Source organism: Lithobates pipiens, unplaced genomic scaffold, assembly GCF_037356315.1.
Source record: "Lithobates pipiens isolate NorthernLeopardFrog02 unplaced genomic scaffold, aLitPip1_a1.2 Scaffold_16, whole genome shotgun sequence".
Classification (NCBI taxonomy): Eukaryota; Metazoa; Chordata; class Amphibia; order Anura; family Ranidae; genus Lithobates; species Lithobates pipiens.
Genome location: NW_027507748.1, coordinates 119,101,470 through 119,125,178, shown reverse-complemented (window position 1 = coordinate 119,125,178; position 23,709 = coordinate 119,101,470). Strand labels below are relative to the sequence as shown.

General features: G+C 41.7%; 1 protein-coding gene across 2 annotated transcripts in view; it reads left to right on the top strand.

Annotated features, from left to right (window-relative positions):
* The window catches only part of TAOK1 (TAO kinase 1), a 141,732-nt gene that overhangs the window by 81,960 nt on the left and 36,063 nt on the right, over window positions 1–23,709 (top strand). For both annotated transcript variants that reach the window (XM_077480362.1, XM_077480363.1), the window contains exons 8-12: window positions 1,768–1,881; window positions 5,231–5,322; window positions 9,746–9,839; window positions 20,538–20,619; window positions 21,003–21,170. In XM_077480362.1, the coding sequence (XP_077336488.1) occupies window positions 1,768–1,881; window positions 5,231–5,322; window positions 9,746–9,839; window positions 20,538–20,619; window positions 21,003–21,170 (550 nt within the window). The remainder of the gene's footprint in view (window positions 1–1,767; window positions 1,882–5,230; window positions 5,323–9,745; window positions 9,840–20,537; window positions 20,620–21,002; window positions 21,171–23,709) is intronic.

The window sequence follows — 23,709 nt, the reverse complement described above, 5'->3', positions numbered from 1 at the left end:
TGAAAAATTTTCTGTGTCCATCTGGACTCCTGGCTGGGCAGTGAAAGGGGTAATGTTAGCTTCTCCTGAATTAGGAGGAAGCCACAATGTGTTCTGAAGGGAATAGGGAAGGCTGGCATGGGACCTAACCATTTGGGACTGAGGTGACACCCCACTTGTACTTGGCCTTTCTTGCCGAGGTACTGCGGTGCTGGTGGATGGCACTGCCTCCTCACCAGCGCCTTTGTCTGGCAGACGAGCTTTCATCCTCCTCTGAGGCTGGCAGTGTTCCACTGCTTAGGACGGGCTCGTAGTCCACGTCAGAATCTGAATTTTAGGAGTCCGAAGTGGAGAGCTCCCCGTTGCTCTCGTCGGCCGCAAAAATATTGTATGCCTCCTCAGCTGTAAATGATTTTCTAGCCATTGTTGGTGGGCACTGGTGACTTAAGGCACTCATTACACATGGCACTGATGTGGCAGGTGACACTGACAGGTGGCACTGATGAAAGATGACATGTGACGCTGATGTGGCACTGGTGTGGCAGATGACATTGACAGGTGGCACGGATGACACTAATGACAGCTGGCACTAACAGTGTTGAGCACTGTGACAACCAATGGCACTGATGTGGCACTGTATGAGCACTATTTGGGTTCTGATTCAGGGTTTTTATGGTACTGTACTATGCACTCACAGATCTGCAGCTACGAAGCTCTACCTCCTCACACACGGCCTCTGTGTGAGGAGGGAGAGCCGGCACTGAGAGATAATCTCATATGTTTTACATTTGAGATCATCACTCATTGGAAATTCTGATAGTGGTAAACTGTGATTGGTCATTTACCACAATCTGTGATTGGCTGTGTCCAAGGGATACGGCCAACATAGATTTTCCCCTATGCGTGGCCTCTGAAGCACAGGGAAACAGGAGGATGTCCATGCATGCCCTCCCGGCAATTAAGCCCCGCGCTGTAGCCTTCTTTCGGCTATAGCGTGGGGAGTAGTTAATGTCACACCGTGCCATATCGCCAAAAATGGTCTGGTTATGAAGGGGGGGGTGTAAATCTTTTGGAGGTCAAGTGGTTAACAAAGCTGGCTTAATGTCCTGAAGTAAAGTAATTTAGATTAAAGTTAAACTGAACTAAAAAAAAAAAATAAGATTTGCCATATTATAAGGAATATGTAGAAAAGTTGTTGTGTTTGAGCATTGCCTTGAAAATGTACCTTTTTTTCCTTGGAATATCTTTTCTTGATTTTATCTTTTGTACAAATGATTGTTGTAATCTCTTTAGTGAAAAGGTGCACTTCCTGATAAGTGAGGGTGCCTAGGCACTCCTCTGTCTACAGCTTCATAGCTGTATATCTGCTGTATGAGATCTAAGGCATTACCCCTTCTTACAGCTTTTCCCAAGAGACTCAAAGTGATATTTGGTGAGGTCACTGCTGTGCTACTCATTGTTACCTTTGCTGAAAGCTCAGATTTGAAAAAACAAATGCCCTGCTTCTACCAAGATGTCCTCCTCCAAACAGAGGCACAACAAGGACAGAACATGGCATGCTAAGTCGGTAATGGAGAAAAAAAATCAATGCGGATTAGTTTGTTGTCCCCTGCCTTTTTATTTTTTTATTTTTAAGACAGCTTCAAGAGTTCTGTTTTCTTTAGCAATTCATTTGGAGCTGTTCTGTCTCATAACATAATTAAATGTTAAACATTGAATTATTTGAACACATGGTTTTAGCTTGTCATATGTTCTAACATATTGTATATATTTTTTTTCCCCTTTTAGAGATATCAAGGCAGGCAACATCCTTCTCACAGAGCCCGGGCAAGTGAAACTTGCTGACTTTGGGTCTGCTTCTATAGCATCTCCAGCCAATTCATTTGTGGGGACACCATATTGGTAAGGAGCTGTTTTTGTTTTTTCCACTGCTTGTTGTATACCTCCACATGTAATTTTTTTATTTTGGATAGTATCTTTTCCGTTATTTCTGTTGCTATAGAAACTGGATCTGAAATGTCTGAAAGTAATAGCCGACTATGTCATAGAATTCTCACTCCTATTAGAGCACTGATAATTGGTGTGAGCAATTCAGGCCTAAGTACAGTGGCTATAAAAAGCTTTTTTTTTTTATCTGACCTATAAACTGTACAACTCAATTGAAAAACAAACTGCTATCTTTTAGGGGGGGAAGAAGTAAAAGTAAACTAAAATAATGTGGTTGCATAAGTGCGCACATCCTCTTATAGCTGGTGATGTAGAATTAAGCAATCACATTCAAACTCATGTTAAATAGGAGTCGGTACACCTCTGCCATCATTTGCCCACTTGCCTACAGGGCACTTTCACCCCCTTCATGCCCAGGCCAAGCTTTCAAAACTGTCACACTTTGAATGACAATTGCAACACTGTACCCAAATTAATTTATAATTTTCTTCGCATAAATCAAGCTTTCTTTTTGTGGCATTTAATCACTGCTGGGTTTTTCAATAAAAAAAAAAAAAAAAAAAAAAAATCTTTGTTTCTGTTAGTAAATAAGTAATTTTTCTCCTGCACTGATGAGGCTGCACTGATGGGCACTGAAAGGCAGCAGTGACTAGCATCACTGATTGATGGCACTGAAGGGGCTTTACTGTAATCAGGGCACTGATTACTTGTCTGGGTGTTCCCTGCGAGGAGATGCTGCTGATTGGCATCTTTACATGTAATTGGACACAGCTGACCACATGGTTAAAGAGCTGCGTGATATGCTCCTTACAGATATCGGGGTCGTGCTGTGTCCTAGCACTCTGTTCTGGGGCGACGTCATAGGAGTGGCACTGCTCCTCCCATTGTATGACGGTGGGCGGGTGGCCCGGTTAAAGTACCACTGATTCATTAGCTTCCAAAGCATCAGAGAGATCTCATTGTTAAAAGGTATGAGTCAAGAGGAGGGTATAAAAGAATTTCCAAGGCGTTGGATATACCATGGAACAAGGTGAAGACAGTCATCAAATGGAGAAAATATGGTACAACAGTGACATTACCAAGAACTGGACTTCCCTCCAAAATTAATGAAAAGGCCAGAATAAAACTGATCAGGAAGGCTGCCAATAGGTGTACAGCAACATTAAAGGAGCCACAGAAATATCTGGCAAGTAATGGCTGTGTGGTACATGTGACGGCAATCTCCTGTATTCTTCATATGTCTAGGCTATGGGGTAGAGTGGTAAGACGGAATCCTTTACTTACGAAGAAAAACAACCAAGCCCAGCTACATTTTGCAAAAACACACCTGAAGTCTTCCAAAAGCATGTGGGGAAAATGTGTTGTGGTCTGATGAAACTAAGGTTGAACTTTGTGCCCTTAATTCCAAAAGATGTGTTTGGCACAAATACAACAATGCACATAATCAAAAGAACACCATACCCACAGTGAAGCATGGTGGGGGTAGCCTCATGCTTTGTGGCTGTTTTTCTTCAGCTGGAACAGGGGCCTCATCAAGGTAGAGGAAGTTATATGATCAGTTCCAAATACCAGTCAATATTGGCACAAAACCTTCAGGCTTCTGCTAGAAAGCTGAACATGAAGAGGAACTTCATCTTTCAGCATGACAAGAACCCAAAGCATAAATTCAAATCAACAAAGGAATGGCTTCACCAGAAGAAGATTCAAGTTTTTTGGAATGCCCCAGCTGGAGTCCAGACCTGAATGCCATTGAAAATCTGTGGGGTGATCTAAAGAGGGCTGTGCCCAGGAGATGCCCTCGCAATCTGACAGATTTGGAATGTTTTTGCAAAGAGTGTGTAAATATTTCGAAGTCAAGATGTGCCATGCTGATAGACTCATACCCAAAAAGACAGAGTGCTGTAATAAAATCAAAAGCTACTTCAACAAAGTATTAGTTTAAGGGTGTGCACACTTATGCAACCATAATTCTATTTTTACTTCCTTCCACCTAAAATATATGTCAGCTATTTGTTCAACTGAGTTGTACAGTTTATAGGTCACATTTAAAGGTGGGAAAAGTTCTGAAATGACTTATTTTTGTCCCATTTTATTTTTATTTTTTTTATATCACAGAAACCTGACATTTTAACAGGGGTGTGTAGACTTTTTATATCCACTGTATATATGTATAAATGTCTATACTTTTTTTTTTTCCCCAACACAAGCTTTGTTGAAAATTTTATTTTAGTATAGCAAATACAGTTAAGGAAATCAGCAACATATTAAATACACCATAATAAAAAATAAAAATAAAAAAACAGGGAAAGAATGTGACGTAAAAGCATTTAAACCTCTGTTATTGAGTGAGACTATAATCGCTAGCGTGTATATGTGTGAGGGCTAGCTAGGATTGAAGTAATTGTACATAGCGGCCTGAACCTCCTCCTTCTCTGGTTCCCCACTGGCACTCCTGGCTCCTCCTTGCTATGGGGTTACTCATGCGGCTCAATCCGGAGCCAGACGGCCTTCATCCATAGACAGCATGGCTTGGCCCTGCCCTCACTCCTTCGACAGGACTGAACCATTGTCAGTCTGGTAGTCTGGTCTGTGTGTACATATCTATGTGCATACAAAAAAAAGAGAGAAATTAAAAAATATATATATATTATTATTATACAATAAAGTGTCCGTGTATCAGAATTCCACAAAAGATATCTACAAAAAGATTCAGGCGATTTTGCCCCTGATACAGTTTCCATATTATGGATCCCATAAAAGTGTTTTTTTGTTCGTCATAAAAACACTTCCACATTTCCCACATTAAAAAGTGCTATGCCTTGCACCAAGATACATTTGCTTTACTGACATCAAGAGCACTAGGGTACCTGCTCCATATGCTGTGGCGACAAGCGGTCCTCCTACTTTTCTCCAGGTGTATAATGTGTCACTTACGGATGTATTGTGTGTGATATTGTCACTGCCTGGTCTGCCCTGATGCAGCATTTCATCGTGTCCAATATTTCAAGAGGCATGTCGGGAGGTGCTCCTACACCCGGAAGTGATGATGGGGATGTTTTTACCAGTGCCATCCCTGATGCTATAACATTGTAGGTTTAATAATCTCTTTAACAAAACTTGTGTTGTAATTAGCCTGTTTGGATGTGAAAAAAAGTTTAGAAGAAATATTACCTATCCTTACTGTGGGTCTTGCAAAAGAGGTTTTGTTTTTTAGTTTCTAAAACAAGTATTTTGAAGAAAAACTATTTGGATTTTTCGGGACACTTCACAATTTACAATTTAAATTTACATGTTTTCATTTTAGGATGGCCCCTGAAGTAATCTTAGCCATGGATGAAGGACAGTATGATGGAAAAGTAGATGTTTGGTCTTTGGGGATTACTTGTATTGAACTAGGTATGTCCGCCCTGATGTCATGGGGTTTTTTTTTTTTAAGCCAAATATATCCATATGTTACTGGAAACCTTGCATTGTTGTATTGGATCATTTATAGATCCTGAATGGTGCATCTCAAAATCGCCCCTTTTCAAAGGCTGCATTATAAGAATGTAACATGCTGTTGGCTTAAGTTTCGTGACCTTCTCTTACATTCGATTGATCTACTGTGGAACTGTTTGTGCATATCCAGGTTGGTTCATTTTGATTGAGAATTGATTGGCGATTAGAAAACATACCTTAAAGTGTTACTAAACCCACAACCGTAAAATCAGTCTGTATATGCAGCATAGCATGCTTGTTATACTCCCCATGGAACTTAAGGGGTTAATCCTCTTCATTGTGCAAAAAGGCTGCTTTAATTTGTATGCATATATCCTCCCCCTCCTGCACTGTCTATCTGGGGAAGGCCAGCTAACACAGAGTAGCCAACCTGCACATGCTCAGGTGTCTTTTATGCTGGAGAGAACGGTTACTTGTTCTTGGAGATAGCCAGGTCACATAATATTGACATCGCACGTGGGCGTGTATACAGGCTGGGAATCTCCTCCTCCCTGATCTCTCAGCACTGGAGAAACTGTGCAGTTTATAATGTAATTGTGGTATACAGATCATCCAAAAAAGTTTATAGTGGCAGTATTTTAATGTAAAAAGATTTATAGGCTGTGGGGGGTGGATGAACTATTTTCATATTACTGGGTTTAGTCACACTTTAATTTATGATTAGTTGCTCAAAAAGCTTGAAAGGTTTCCTGGGCTTTTTCACTTGCTATGATTTGAACTATTTTTCCAGAACCTGTTGGCAGTACCCAGTGCTGTTTGTTCAAGCATACTCCATTCTGTTATTTTAGGGGTTAACAATATTATGGAGCATATTTATGAAGCAGTGAATGACATTCACTGCAGGGGAATCTTCCTGGTGATTTTGCTCTAAATTACAGTGATTCACCAACTTAAAGGAAAAAATGTAAAGCTGAATAACATACACCCTCCCCACCTCCCTGGTTCCTGCTGTACGTACCTCCCGGGGATGCAGGGCTGTCAGTTTGGCCGCAGCCAATTATCAGTGTGGGAATGAGATCTCTGCTCTCATCGCTCTTCTCTGAGCAGCACTTCCACGACCGACCAGATCGATTCACTGTGAGAATGGTGACCAGTCAGTGTATCTGAAGAAATAAAAGTGCAGCGCTTAGCCTCTAAATATGACTGTGACTTAATAGAAAAATATATATATATAAAAAGTGTGAAAAACCTAAATAATGTGAGAATCATTAGTGAAAAATACTTTCAAAATTCAAATGTCCAATAAAGTCAAAAGACATTTATCTGTAACTCAAAAATGTCCAATAGGGTGAGAAACAAACTAAAAAATCAAATAATCATAAAAAATGAAGTGACACAGTGTAAAGTCCCATGTGAAATATGAAACAAAAAATGATTAATCTTGTTTGTTAAAAACAACGATAATAATGCTTGACCACGTGGACCCTTCACCTCTGTAAACCAATAGTGAATGGAGGCTTACCAGATCGCCGGTGACCCCCTGTTAAGGGAGGTCGGTTTGCGCAGATACGATCACATAGACGTTTCAATACAGGAAGCCGGAAAAATGATCCAATCCTTCAGATATCACGTAATCTCCAAATCCGCTCGGATCCTCTCATAGGCCTCAAAACGTCATATCACCAGAAAAACAAAACAAAAATGCGCCCGATCGTGTAGTATGGTTTGAACAGATTTTTATATCTGCGCAAACCGACCTCCCTTAACAGGGGGTCACCGGCGATCTGGTAAGCCTCCATTCACTATTGGTTTACAGAGGTGAAGGGTCCACGTGGTCAAGCATTATTATCGTTGTTTTTAACAAACAAGATTAATCATTTTTTGTTTCATATTTCACATGGGACTTTACACTGTGTCACTTCATTTTTTATGATTATTTGATTTTTTAGTTTGTTTCTCACCCTATTGGACATTTTTGAGTTACAGATAAATGTCTTTTGACTTTATTGGACATTTGAATTTTGAAAGTATTTTTCACTAATGATTCTCACATTATTTAGGTTTTTCACACTTTTTATATATATATATTTATTATTATTTTTTTTTTCTATTAAGTCAGTCATATTTAGAGGGTAAGCGCTGCACTTTTATTTCTTCTGTTTTCGGTGTGCCCAGTATCCTGGTTATAGTGTTCAGCTGCTGATTTAATTTTATTTTACTAAGCGCAGATTTTTTGCAATTTTTTTTTTGTTTGTTTTGTTAGTCAGTGTATCTGGTCTGTCCTGGAAACACTGCCCAGAGAAGAGGGGAGCAGGTTACTCAAATCCCTGGAAAGGCTGAGGGGGTTGTGACAGCTAAACATCCTCAGTGATAACTACAGCAGTGATTGGGAGTGCAAGATGGAGGGGGGAAGGGTTGTGTGACGTTGGTTCACCTTTTTTACTTTTTTTTTTTTTATTTATATATTTTTTTTATATTTTGTTTCCTACAGAGTAGGAAAGATGTGTGTGGTTTTATTTTTTTTTGTGTACCATTGGAAAGATTTCCCTTAACTTTTTGCCCCAGTGATTTCCATTTAGCTGTCCATGGAACAAGTGTCTTCATTAAAACTTTGGAAGGTTTACCTTCATGTCTTGTTCTGGGGACAACTCTAAATTTTAAAGAGTTCTGATTTCTGTGCAGAATCTTATGACTGAAAGCCTGGTTAGGTAAAGCAGCCTGTAAAAGATGTATCCATCATATGCCCTTTGAGGAAGGATGTCTCTTTTGTAAAGCATTTGACAAGTTCATAAAGGATGTCACTGGCTGAGAGGTCCTTCTCCCACAGCGGAAGTCTTTAAAACCTCCCTCTTCAGAGGCTTCTACCTCCTCAAAACGCAGAGTACCATAACACTGTCATCAGGCTTCAACTGCTCTTCCTTCCCATGCAAGACTTGGAACAAGACTTGAGCTGTTGCACATTTGCTTGTCTGGGTCCCACCTGGTCCACATTTTATTCATAAGCTAACTTTCCCATTCGTGTCTCCTGGACGGCCATTTGTTATAGTGTTACCAGTTCAGGTAGAACCACTATTTTGCATCCTGGCCTTTCTAATTTTAGTGTATATTCCTCAGCCTTTTTTCTCAGGCTTAACTTGGTTACTATTAGGGCCGGTTCACACAGCGAGGCGAGGCGACACGGCTCGCCTCGCCTCGCTCCCGCAAGTCGCCCCCATTCAGTACTATGGAACCGTTCTGAGAGGAGCGACTCGAGTCGCTCCGACTCAGAAAAAAGGTTCCTGTACTACTTCGGGGCGACTTCGGGGGCGACTTGCATTGACTTCTATACAGAAGTCCTCTGCAAGTCGCCGCTGAGCTCCCCGCAGGTCGCGGCGAGGTAAGTCGGAGACGCCTCGCCGCGCATCGCTGTGTGAACCGGCCCTAAGGGCCGGTTCACACAGCGGGCGATGCGAGGCGACACGACTCGCCTCGCCTCGCTCCCGCAAGTCGCCCCCGTTCTGTATAATGGAACCGTTCTGAGAGGAGCGACTCGAGTCGCTCCGACTCAGAAAAAAGGTTCCTGTACTACTTCTGGGCGACTTCGGGGGCGACTTGCATTGACTTCTATACAGAAGTCCTCTGCAAGTAGCCGCTGAGCTCGCCGCAGGTCGCGGCGAGGCAAGTCGGAGACGCCTCGCCGCGCCTGCAGTGTAAACCGGCCCTTTACATTGATTTTTAAATGTTGCACGACTTGAGGCAACTTGGGACGACTTCAAGTCGGATCCAAAGTGGCTCCTGTGTGAATGGACTCTAAAGATTCTTTACTCTTGTTCTTATCACTCTGTCCAACTGCATGATGAGCTGTATGTCAGTCCCAGTTTGAATAGTTTCTTGATGAACGATAAATGGTCAATGCTGCAGCTTCTTACCTATTCTTTCCCTTCTGCCCTTTTTCTCCTCCTATTCTTTCCCTTCTGCCCTTTTTCTCCTCCTATATCTTTCATGTTGTCCCTCTCACTCAATAGTTATGTTCTTATACTTCCCCTCTATGGTTCTCTTCTACTGTCTTTATTTCTTTTCCCTCTCTGTGGTTCTTGTTCGCTGACTTTGTCTCATGTTTTGTGATTCTCTTTTGCTGTTTAGCCATCTCTATTGATCTCCAAGTATGTACACCATGTATAGGTGTACACTGTATATTAGATACCACATGGTACCACTATGTATAATATAGTATATTACATGGTGTACATGGTATATTAGAAAAAAACGTAACTAAAGACATAATCAGTTTGACATTACCTTTGATTTAAGCAGGGAAAATAATTGCTGATTTGTAATTGTAGGAAGAGGGAAGAATATGTACCGTAATTGTGGAACTTAACACTTTGATTGTTCTCCACAGCTGAAAGGAAACCTCCTTTGTTTAATATGAATGCAATGAGTGCCTTATACCACATAGCGCAGAATGAATCTCCTACACTTCAGTCTAGTGAATGGTGAGTACCTCACATGACTGTCCAAATGTTCCATCCTCATCACTGGCATTGTGTGCTTTCCAAACAGTCACAATAGTGTTCGTTTAGAGATCAGATTTAAATCTGTTTAAAATTAGCAGTTTACTCAGAACTGAAGTGAAAGAGAAATTAATATGTAAAATTTGCATTCCACTAAATAAAAAGTGTAATTCAGTTACATGGTCAAAGTACCATGTGGTGGGTAGTTAATACTACGATGTTGTAATTCATTTTTAGTGACATATTTTGTGACTTTAGCATACAGCTGTATACAATATCACTGACTACACTTGTATACAGAATGTGACTTCTGCTGTGTAATGCATACTTTAACGCAGTCTTCTGAAAAGCTCTGTCATTTTATGTTCTCTGCTACTGGGTATATATATATCTTCATTAATGATTTACTATTGTTCACAAATTTTCTGCTAGATGGGTATCACTCTAAGGAATATTAAAAAATATATAGCTACCTCTATTCACCTACTGTGGAAATCGCTTGCTCAATTTGTTTAGCGTTTCAAGGAGGTGATGGAATAATTCCCCACTGACCTCAGTAGGGGAAGTCTGCTTATTCCCTTGTTACAGATACACGTTGATGTTTTTTTAAAGTGCTTATCCAGGGATATTGTACATGCCCTATACAGATAAGAAACTTGCTTTATGTGCAGTGAATCATTTGACATATATCTTGGCTGTGCGGCCTACTGTAAGTTTATATGCAAAAATCCATTGGCGTCAAATGGAAGCAATAATGTATAGTTGGTAGGTTTCTTTGTACAATAATTCCTTCTTATTACTGTACAGGAAGCTGTCAGTGTGATCGAAAATATCACCCCCCGTCTATTCTTGCTGTCTGAAAGGGTCCACTTAATTTCCTTATTCTAGCTCTCTGCATACTGGTTCACTGATGGTGAAAACAAAAATGACAACCATCCCATGGTGCACATGGAAGGGCTTTTCAAAGAGTAAACAAAGCAGCATTTATTTCCCAGCACACTAGCCTACTAGCAAAAAAAAAAAAAAAAAAAATGACACTGCCTAACAATTTTCATTAATAAAAACAGAAGTTTTAGATGCACATTTGCAAATATATGTAGAAGCTGCAATGCTTTGTCATGGGATGTCTGTAGTGTAGTCCTAACTTTATTTTATGAGAACCTTCATGTTGAGCATAAATGACTATAGATAAATTAAGAACAGGTATGCTTAGAGGCAGCCCTTTCTTTCCTAAAGACTCAGGCAAAGACCAGAAGCACAGCACCAATTAAACTAAACAAAAAATGCCAGCTACCCCAATTTATAACAAACTTTTGGAGTAAGATGCCCATGGAATGGAAAGTGTACTTCTGAAACATGCTGTAAAGTTCTCACCCTCATCTTGCAGTAAGTTTTAATCTTTATTTGATGGGCAGCACAGTGGTTAAAGAGGAAGTAAACCCTGATGAGTTTACTTCCTCTTTCATTCCCTGCAAAGCATAATGGACTACTATGCATTGCATAGTAGCCCATTATGTGTCACTTACCTGACACAGGAGCCATCGATGTCACCGCTGTCCCCTGTAGTCCGCCGCATCCATCTTCTCAGTGGGTCTCGCAGCTCCGCCGCTGTCATTCGGCGAAGCCGCGATTTACGTCACTCCCACGCATGCGTACGGGATCCGAGACGTGCGGCATTGCACGGCATCGTCGTTATCGAGGATGCCACGCTCAGTGCGCCTGCGCGCCTCTGTCTACGGCACATGCGCCGTAGACAGCGGTGCCAGTCTTCGGGCAAATATCTCCTAAACCGTATAGGTTTAGGAGATATTTCTTGGACCTACAGGTAAGCCTTAATCTAGGCTTACCTGCAGGTCAAAGTGGTTTGTAAAGGTTTACAACCACTTTAAGTGGTTAGCATTTCCACCTAGCAGCACTGGGGTCATAGAAAAATTCTTAACTGCTTGCATTTCTGCGTAAGGCTTTCTATATGAGAGACCGCATAAAGCTGTCTGTTTTTTCCACATCACCAGTTAGAGTAGAGATGGGGTGGACTAGTTTACCACAGCTGTGTGGATATAGGGCTGAAAACCCTGAGCCCTGTAAGCTGTTCTCTCTGTGTGGATCTGTGTCTAAATGAGAACTTTTTATCTGTTGCAAGTTTGTAAAGAGTATGTAAGTTAGAATCAACCCTTTTCATAAGCTGTTACTATCTCCCAAGATTTGGGCGATTTCTTTAACATTTGGTTTGAGTCTTTAAATAATGTGCCATAAATTTAAAACGCTGTATAATTTTACAGCCAAGCTGTATGTTTGTTTTAAAATTTGAACAAAAGGAATTCTCTTGCACTCAGCTTTGCTCCTTTCCAAAAGGGAATGGATTAATATTAAGATTAATTTAAATGATTTATGCTTTATAGTTTAAAGTTCTCCGTTCCTGAAAGATGTACTAACGCTTTACACCCTCCGCACTCCCCCTTGTCCCCGCTACATTTGCCTCCACGGGTGATTAGCTATCACTGCCCACGCAGCTGGTTCAGGGGTCCAAGGATTTGAAAGCTGTCTACTTCCCCTTCATTCCTTTTGGACACCAAAATAGATGAGATCAATTCTAATTAGTGAAAGCAGTCCTGTTCCAGCACATGACCAGTCAGAATAGCTTTGATCCAAAAGAAGACTAAGGCTATCAAAATTCCAGACCTTTGCACTGGCTGCGTGGGCAATAAGAAATAATCATCCATCAAGGTAAGTGCAGCCGGGGCTGGGGGTGGGGAGGGTGTATGTTTAAGTTAAAGTGGATGTAAACCCTCACATATACCCAATGAAGTGAACAGACTCAACTAATGCACAGGGATGAAACAAATCTCCTTACATAATTTTTAACTGGATATCTGCTGTCTTTCACTTTTATATATTCTTTAGAAAGTTCAGATCATGTTTGGAAATTTTCTCCTCCTGGTTAGCCCTGCAGTGAAGTCTGGGCATACAGCAAAGACAGCTTATTGGAGGAAAGGCGCACACGCCCCTCTCCTCATAGGTAGAGACTTTGAGCAGTTTACTGAATCGTTCAACTCTATGCTAATCTATAGCATCCTCCCCAACACAAAACTCAGGCTGCTTTTATCATGTGTGTCAGAACTTGTCCAGAGGGAGCAGGAGATGGCTATGGACATTTTTGCTTTTAAGAGAGATAACCAAATATTGAAGATATGTGCCCAGCTCAAATTTCATGAATCGGGTTTACATCCACTTTAACTTATTTATTTATTTTTTTTTTCATTTCTTTTTGTGAAAAAGTAAACTTACACTTTTTCCAGACAAACCTCTAATATGCCTTTTGAATTACATATATATGAGCTGTTTTACCTGTGAGAGGATTTGTGCTGGTCTCAATCTAGTATGGAGATTTACACAACCCAGTCAGACAGCATATCCAAGTTGGGGACCCCACTTTTCTTCATATACCGTATATACTCGAGTATAAGCCGAGATTTTCAGCCTCTTTTTTGAGGCTGAAAGTGCCCCCCTCGGCTTATACTCGAGTCATCGCTGTCTGCCCGCTCGATCAGCGTGTCGAGCAGACAGACAGCGGCCATTCTATCATTCAAAAGCCGCGCCTCCGGCTCCGCCTTCGCCTGTGATAGGCGGAACACTGAATTTCCCAGCAGCCTGTGTTCCGCCTATCACGGACATCGTATCATCCTCGTACTACGGACGAGGATGATACGATGTCCGTGATAGGCGGAACACAGGCTGCTGGGAAATTCAGTGTTCCGCCTATCACAGGCGAAGGCGGAGGCTTTTGAATTTTACAATGGCCGCCGAGGCGCCGACTAAGAGGGCACGGCACGGGACGGGACGGAGGCAAGGCAAGGCACGGCACGGGACGGGACGGAGGCAAGGCAAGGCACGACACGGGACGGAGGCAAGGCACGGCGGCAAGGCACGGCACGGGACGGAGGCAAGGAGGCAAGGCACGGGACGGAGGCTCGGGACACAGGTAGGCTGGACACACACACACACACACACACACACACACACACACACACACACACACACACACACACACACACACACACGCACGGATGGAGACACACACACACAGGGATGGATGGATGGAGACACACACACACAGGGATGGATGGATGGATGGATGGAGACACACACACACAGGGATGGATGGATGGATGGACACACACACACACACAGGGATGGATGGACGGACACACAGGGATGGACGGACACACAGGGATGGACGGACACACAGGGATGGACGGACACACACACAGGGATGGACAGGCATGTCTCACCCTCGGCTTATACACGAGTCAATAAGTTTGCCAGTTTTTTTGGGGGTAAATTGGGGGCCTCGGCTTATATTCGGGTCGGCCTATACTCGAGTATATACGGTAATAAGGCTTACCTGTAGGCACAGTGACTATTTCCTAAACTTGCAGTGTTTAGGAGATATACACACAGCATGCAACCAGTGACATCACTGGCACATATGCTCTGATGGAACGGCATATTTGTGGCATTCCATCAGACCTGTGTGCGTGCCTGTGAGTGACATTATCATGGTTCGGCCGGAGCACACAAACCCGGAAGGAAGATTATGCCTTTACCTTGCAGGGTTTTTATTTTTTTAAACGTGCTCAAGTTTACTACTACTTCTTCTTCTTCTTTTTTTTTTTTTTTTTTTTTTTTTACATGTTTATTCGTAATAAAAAAATAAATAAAAAAAACACAAGAAGCATACAGGCTCAATACTTGGGTTACATAACAGAATTAAAGCATTTTACATATATGTGCATACCTAGTCTAAGTATCTGGTAAGATAAACCACAATTTGCATGTTCATGTCTGGGTTCCCTGAGTCATGTCATGTCTCCCGCCATCTCTTGACTACACACACACACACACGCACACGCACACGCTCGCACACACGCACATGCATGCACACGCTCACACACACGCACATGCATGCACACGCTCGCACACACGCACATGCATGCACACGCTCGCGCACACGCTCGCACACACATGCACGCACGCGCACACACATATGCATGCATGCACACACATATGCATGCACGCACACACACACACACGCGCGCACACACACATATGCATGCATGCATGCTCACACACACACACGCGCACACACACATATGCATGCATGCATGCTCACACACGCACACACACATGTGCATGCATGCATGCATGCATGCTCACACACACGCACACACACACATGTGCATGCATGCATGCTCACACACACACACGCACACACACATGTGCATGCATGCTCACACACACACACACGCATGCTCACACACACACACACACGCATGCTCACACACACACACACGCATGCTCACACACACACACACGCATGCTCACACACACACACACGCATGCTCACACACACACACACGCATGCTCACACACACACACACGCATGCTCACACACACAAGCATGCTCACACATACATGCATGCTCACACACAAGCATGCTCACACAAATACAGTAGCTATTCTTATTAAAAAAAAAAACGGCAGACATTTACCTTGGCTCTTCCTGCCGGGTACTGCACTGTAGGTGCTTTCACTAAAGGCTAATGTGAGGAGCTCGATGCACAGTGCCGATTTCAGTTCGGCTGATGATCGGGGAGCTCTTCTCAGCCTCCCCTCCTATGGAAGAGTACAGGGGGCCCTCAAGGGCCCCCTGCAGCAAGGGGCCCGGTCATCATGGCGATCTTGGCGACCCCTATAATTCCGCCACTGCCTCTCACACCATTGCGTGAGATAAGGAATTCACCTGTCACTCACCGCAAGGGGGAAGAACAGATACCTATGTTTCTGTGTCTGTTTTTTTTCTTGCTGAAGAAAGTTAAGAGGATTGTCCAGAGCTGGATTAACTCTTCGTGGCAAGACTGGGCACAGATGAAATACATCCTCTGCTGTAACAGATATGAGTCTTAATTAAAAAAATGTTTTGGGGGTTTACATTCACTTTAAACAAAAAACAAAATATATACAGGAGATCATACCCTTTTTGTCTTGTTCCAGCAGAACATCCGGTACTTATCAGGTATTCCGCCAAAGTTATGTTAGACTGTCGTCTGGGGATAGCAAATTCTTCTTACAACTCCAAAAATTATTTCATCACCGTGCCAGAATATAGCTGGACCGAATATCTGACTCCAAACTGTCCCCGTTCCTGAAAGCCTGACAGCCTGGCCAATTCCACATAGGTGGTATTGTGTCAAATCAGGGTAAATTTCCGAAAGCCGACTATGCTCAGGTTTGCCTTAGTATATGCCCATAAGGTTTTCATCAAGACAATTGTGGGTGCAGTAGAGGGTAAGTGAGAATCCTGCCTCGGTGTATGCCATCTCTGGCACTAGAAGACTACAAATAGGGGCTCACTGATCTATATGACCCCAACCCCCCCATATGTTGTAACTGGAAAGCAAGATAAGATGTTCTAGATTGAGGTACCGCTAGTCCCCCTTTTCCAGTCACTTTTAATGAGATCTTCCTGTATGTGCCTTTTATTTAAGAAAACAGAAGTGGCTGTGCAGAATGGTTCCTATGGGTTGATGAAACTTCTACCTCGCACTGTTTTACTAAATGAGTCCACCAGAATTTTATATTCCCAACGAACCCACCTTCTTTCTGATTAATATTCCATGTGTTGGCAGTAGCATGGTGTTTTGCTTAGTAAGAAGATTAAGTTGCATCTTAAGAATTATTAGGATGAGCAGTGATAATGGCCTAAGCAGTGCGTTTGCTTCACAGTGGAGGTCTCTGCCACATGAACACACAGTTCTCAGTGTGGAATTACATTTTTCATTTCTGGAAGCTGGCAGGGTCCTGAATTAGTGTGTGAACATGCAATACCTTTTCCTACAACCTCAATCGGAGTACATGCATGGCATTTTTATTTTCTTTGGTTCTCATTTTGGTCACCACCCAGTAACTGAACGATCTCCATTGAACTGTGGTTGGTATGCTGGCAGCTAGCCTGGCCAGTTTGTGGAAGTGTGATAAAAACATACCTTAGCTTATGTCAGGACAGCATCCCAAAGCTGTGCCTTACAAAAGTGGTAACCCTTACAGAGCTGTAATGCCTAGATGAGACTTTTGTTACTGCTTGGGGGGGGGAAAAAAAAGTCCTAACTTTCTCCCAACAATCAAACTTTCCCTTCTGATTAGAATGTGGGTTTAAAGTACATTCCATCGAAAATGGTTTGATTTTACCGTGGAGTCTTTGCTGCACTTTGAGATCTTTGTATAGAGATCTCCCCTCTGTCCTGCCATGGCTATGACATGACAATCTCACCTTAAAGCGGAGTTCCACCCAAAAATGGAACTTCCGCTGATCCAGAATCCACAGCAATCTACGCCGTGCCTGGCCCCTCCGACAACACCCCACCACTGCATCACTTTCCGATTCCCTTACTGATGATTCGGGCACCTGCACCCACAGTCGAGGAACGGGTCGGCTTCAGGGGAGGACATCGTGGGTGCCCTGGACAGGTAAGTGTCCTTATTGTAAAAGTCAGCAGCTGCAGTATTTGTTGCTGCTGACTTTTTTAATTAATTTTTTCAACGGAAATACGCTTTAAGTCAAGCCAGTTCTCATCTGCTTCAGTGATGTCTCTGTATTTTGCTATTTAAAACCAACTAGTAGAAGCAGGGCACAGAAATGAGGCATCACTCTCTGAATTGGCTTGAAGCAGAACTACGCTGCATCTGAGCACCACAAACCAAAAATGCCATTTAATTCATTTTTAATATATGAAAAGTAATCTGCCCATCCATCCAAGGCTTTATCTTGCTGAGAAATTCCAATCTTGGGACGGGTGATCTGTCTATCAATGTTCCCCGGACAAGGGAACGGGGCTGTATATGATGGTGCGCAGCAGGGAAACCGCACAGCTATTGAAATGAAAGCTGTTATGTTCCCGGCGCTCTAATCAACCAGGCGACAGCGGCTCTCCTCTCATGATGGGCGCTGTGGGGGACGGAGCCCCGCCCCCGCTCCACTAGCGGCCATTTTTCTCTTTTGGCAAATTGCCATTTTCAGCTGATATTTCGGTGCATCCCTAATAAATGCTAATAAAATTGTAAAAGTGAATATAAATTGTAGAGTTATACATATTGTAGTGCTATTTTAGCATAGATGTTGATGAGAGAATTTAAAGAGTTGGGGAAGAGTAGAAAAGAAGAGGAGTATATAAATGAAGGCGTATCTAGTGAGGCAAAGATGCATAAGGAATGAGCATGTGAATGTCAATATAAGAAAACTTTTGATTTATAAGAGTAACAAGGACGAGCAAGTCAGAATAAGTACCTAGGAATTCAAATCGCCCAGTCCCCCGAAGAATATACCAGACTGAACATAGAACCTCTTTTCATGCTACTTAAAGCTAAAACTCAAACCTGGGCAGGCTTACCCCTCAGGGGGAATGAGTCGCATAAATTGGGTAAAGATACTGCTACCTAAACTTCTGTATATTTTCTGCCATTCCCTAACCTATTTACCACTCCGGGTATTTAAAACGATGGACTCCATCCTCAATGCATTTGTTTGGGGTAACTCTCACCACAACCTATCATGGTGTGTCCTGAATAATCCCACAGACCTGGGTGGTACTGCCCTCCCAGATCTTAACATCTACTATCTAGCTGCTCAATTTTGCCACTTTTATATTTATTTATATATATATATATATATATATATATATATATATATATATATATATATAAGGAGGGTAAACTCCAGTATCTTACTCTGGCATGCTCAGGAGCCCCTACTCGAACTGCACACCCTTTTCAGATCCTACTTAGCGACAGACAGCAATCTAAAGAAAATGGGTGGACGCAAGGGTATGGTTTACCACTACTGCAAGGCCCGTTCATGCCCACACAACAAATTCAAACCTCCCAGAATTTCCTCGCTCTGCTCTGCATGACATCGACCTCTGGATCGATCGAGGGGTTATACATCTTTATCAAGTAATGAACAACACTGGAGTGAAGTCCTTTCAGGAGCTCAAATCAACTTTTGATGTGCCCAATTCCATGTTCTTCCGCTTCCTCCAACTTTGCCACGCACTGCTACCCATTTTGGGGATACTGTCCCAGACTTAACCTCTCTATATTTATTGGATGTCCTCCTGGGTGCAGACCTAAAAAAACAGACCTATTTGCTATACCAATTTTGTCCCACCTGCAGTGTTAGACTTGGCCTTCTTAGGCTGAAAACCAGATGGGCAGCAGACGTGGGAGAGCTGAAGGACGATGAATAGTCGGATGTGTTGACATCCTGCAAACTACTTTCCCCAAAACTCTCCGACAGACTTGCGCAATTATACATATTGCACACATCTTACCTGACTCCAGCTCGCTTAGCTAGATACAAACCTCCTATGGGATCCTTCCTGCCCTAAGTGTGGCGAACATAATGGTTCCTTTTATTAACTAATCTGGTCTTGCCCAGCCATTCAGGGCTACTTGGGAACAAGTGATCAAATTCCTACATGATGAAATGAGCTCCCCGTTAACCTTTTGCCCCAAACAATGTCTGCTAGGGGTACTCCCTGAACAAGAACAAAATAGACACCACCACATTTTCATGCAGTAAACACTATGCATGACCAGACTGTGTATGTCTAGAAAACGGCTGTGGGCTGATGTACCGACTTTTATGGGATTGGATGGCGAATGTCACCAAGTCCCTACCGTATAAAATGCTGATATACACGTACACAAACTGCCCTTCAAAATACCATAACATTTGGGATTGCTGGTTAGAATTGGCATCTACATCCACAGAGCTGCACCTGGGGGTTGACTAAACATCACCAACATACATTAGGTGTTCATGCATATATTTAAGGGCCCTCAACCTAAATTAAGTTTTACTAGTGCTCTTGTTAACATTTTAATCACCTTGACTCCTTGAGGTATAATAATGTGTGTTATGTGTAACCATCTATTAATCATCATTGTTTGCTAATACATGTTTGTGAGTGATTTATGTAACAATATTCTTTGTTCAAAATGGAGCTTATGCAATGCTCCTAATTTTGTATACTTAATTTCTTATTAATAAAAGTTTGTTGGATTAAAAAAAAAAAAAACTTAACAAGGACCTGTCAGGCTTTTTGAAGATAGGATTCGATCCAAGGAGGCCAGATTTTCCTAAATTTATGGGCTTTATCGTGAAGGGTGGCAGCAAGTTTTTCATTGGACATTTACCATATCATTTCATTTTTGACTTGGGTAGAAGTTGGTATAGGGGACCACCAAGCCTTCGCCAGTCTGTTTGGCTGTAGTGCATAGGAATGATTTTTGTGTTTTTAAAATGTAAAATATTTTTCTCACAAGTGTTAAAAAAATAAATAAATCTCTTGTCCTAAAGGTACTTTCTTTAGCATGCAACATTTTAAATCTATACCATGATGAATTTTGCATGAATATATTTAAGATCATACTATGCTATGTTCCTGAATCCAATTTTATAGGTATCTACCCCTGGATATATATAGAAAAACTCCACAAGGGTAAAGGAATGGGGGGGGGGGCGGTCTATATATTTCAAATCATATGTTTTGTCTCTTATAAAAATCTTTGAGAATATCCAGTTGGTAATCCAATACAAATCTGTGTACTCTCTTTATATTAAAGGTCTGACTACTTCAGAAACTTTATCGACTCTTGTCTCCAGAAAATCCCTCAAGACAGGCCAACATCAGATGAGCTGCTTAAGGTGAGTGACCTTCATTGTGTGTCATGTTTGTGAGAAGGGTAAATTATCCCCATTTACAATTGTTGATCTATAGCTTAAGCTCATAACAGTTGCCTTTATTACATTCTGGATTCAGTGTGTACTTTACTCTCTGACCAATCATTGACTATTGCAGGCACATATACAGGAGCTTGTAAGGATGCATCCAGAGCTCAGCAATGTCATTGTCCTTATACAGTATGATGATATATTTGGTAAACCTTTTCACATATTAGTCTTGTTTCCTATAGTACACTCAAATTTTTTTTCTGAAGCAGATTAAAACATTGCTTGTCTTTTGGTTTTCTTAAGTTACGGTGTGTTATGAGTCAAGCTTTCTTATATTTTATAATGTTGTATTACAGCACATGTTTGCTTTGCGTGAGCGACCAGAAACAGTGTTAATTGACCTGATCCAAAGGACAAAGGATGCAGTCAGAGAGTTGGATAACCTACAGTACCGTAAAATGAAGAAGCTGCTTTTCCAGGAGGCCCACAATGGGCCTGCTGTGGAAACTCAAGAGGAGGAAGAGGTATGAGACCCACCCTTAATGCTCTAAGTTGTATACTACTGCAAACAAATATTGTCGTTTTACAGGGAGTTCAACTTTGATCATACAAATGAGAAATTCCTATCTCAGAACCCCTTTGTATTGGTGTGTGAAATTAAAATTTTATCAAATCTAACCAAAAAAGAGAGGGAAAATTATGTAACAAGTTTACTGACTAACCAAAAATACTGGTGTGGATCTTATAACCAAATATGCTACGTCAAAGAACCTTTCAGAGGTTGACAGAAACCTCTTTAAAAATAGTAGGTTACTATTAAAAGAGAAGTAAAGGAATTATTTGCAGGTTGACACTTGCCTAGGTGGATGCAGCATGGGTCCAATGCTGCATCTGTCCCCTGGCATCTCTACACTGAGAACCGAGCGATCGAACACCACGATCACTCAGTTTTCCCAGCTCCTTGAGCAGAGAGCTGTAATCTGTCAGTCACAGCTCTCCGCTCTTCTCCCTCCTCGCTCATTGGAGCACTTGGCTGTGGAGGGGTCGGAGCGGCCATCTCAGGCTCTCAGTTGCTTACTGAGAGGCCGAGCCGGGTGTCAGTCCAGGCAAATGGCGGATCCATACTATGTAGTTGGAACGACATGGTGCCTGGACTGACATTGGTTATGTCAACAGAGAGCGGACTTCAGCCTGCTCTCAGCTGAAAATGGGTCACAGGTGTGCAGAACGAATTGCACTCCTGTGATCCATAGGAGAAGTACAGCAAAACAAGCTTTGGCTATAATTCTCCTTTAAGAACCATGCATTGTAACTTGTAAAGTAATATATTTTAATTTAGTAAATGTTTACTATTACCCTATGTCAGATAATAAAGAATTATGTGCATTTAAATTAAATCCCTTAAAATTGACAACGTTGTCAAAACTCAGGACCTATATCTGACCCACGGCTGCATAGATCCTCCAATATTTCACATACCCGTACTTGCTGCTTGGTCTCACACAATTTCAACCAGTTATATATATATATATATATATATATATATATATATAATGTGTGTGTGTGTGTGTGTGTGTGTGTGTGTGTGTGTGTGTATATATATATATATATATATATATATATATATATATATATATATATATATAATATAATATGCCAGTCTCCTCTATCAGCTGTGTCAGATCTTCACATGTCAGCAGATAGTAATGCATAAGGCAGAAAATAGCCAAAGCTGGCATAGCAAAGATGAAAAGCGACTAGAGCAAATAAGAAATCGATAATGCAGCATTAGAGGAGGCCAATTAGACACCTGGGTACTTATTTGCAGCCGTCAAGGCTAGGAGCTAGAAAGAAAAGGCCAAGCTGGGTCAAGCAGAGCTATGTAACAAATATCTCCATGCATATAGTCCAGCATTGGCACATTATATAATGATCATAGATATCACCGCTCCTTTCAGTGTCCAGTTGATGTATAGGAGTATAATAAAATGCCTCTCTCCGCTGCTGGCTCCTATTCAGCCTCGTTCAGGGTGAACCTTGATAATCTCCATAAAATTGGATAGTTACCAGTTATGCCATCATGAATACGAAACCGTGTCGGTGATATGCAATAGGCATGGGCTTGTGACAGTTCTGAATGGGATGACTTCAGTATGACTTCACTACGTCAATGCGTCTCACCCACCAGTCGATGCAGGCTTCATCAGGATATGGAAGGGCCCATTCTCAATAGCTTTAAAGTGCAGTCTTCTCTTCTCTACATCTGTTCAAATTGCTGAGCGTTCAGAAAAAAGCGGGCGGAGAAATTAAGTCAATCTGCTCATTGAGGGGAGCTGATTGAAGTGAATGTAAACACCCCCTTCACAAAACACACAGGAACAGAACTGAGGCTGTTAATCATCTAGAGGTCTCTCCCTGTCACCATTTTTCTCTTGGGTGTCAAGAAAACTTGTCAAAAGTGATTGATGCTGATAGCAGAGGAAGGAGGTAACTGACAAAAATTACTTAGTACTCTTAATTGAGACAAGTACACATTATATAGACTGGGATATTTTAGTGACTAATTGCCAATTTAACCTTTTTTTTTTTTTTTTTTTTTTTTTTTTTTTTTAAAGACATAGTTAATTCTCCTTTTAGGTCCTAAGTTGTACGAAGTGGTTATTTAATAAATTATTTTATATTGATCTTGGACCTCGAAGTGGAGAATACTCTAATGTGAGCAAATAGGAAGGGGAGGGGGAAAAAAAGGAAAGGCTGTTTTCATCAATTAACTATTTAGAAATACTTTTGAATTTAATTTTATTAAACCTTGTGGGACCAAGGTTCCCAGTTTATAAATCCACATTTTCTCTGTATGTAGGAGTACTGTATTGAAGTCTCCTCTGTGAAAAGCTACATTTTAAAGTGGATGTAAGCCCTCACATATACACAGTGAAGTGAACAGCCTCAAATTATACACAGGGTTGAAACAAATCTCCCTACATAAATTTTACATGTATACCTGCCTGTCTTCAGCTTTATATATTTTTTAGATTGTTTTAGAGAGTTTCTCTTTCTGCTCTC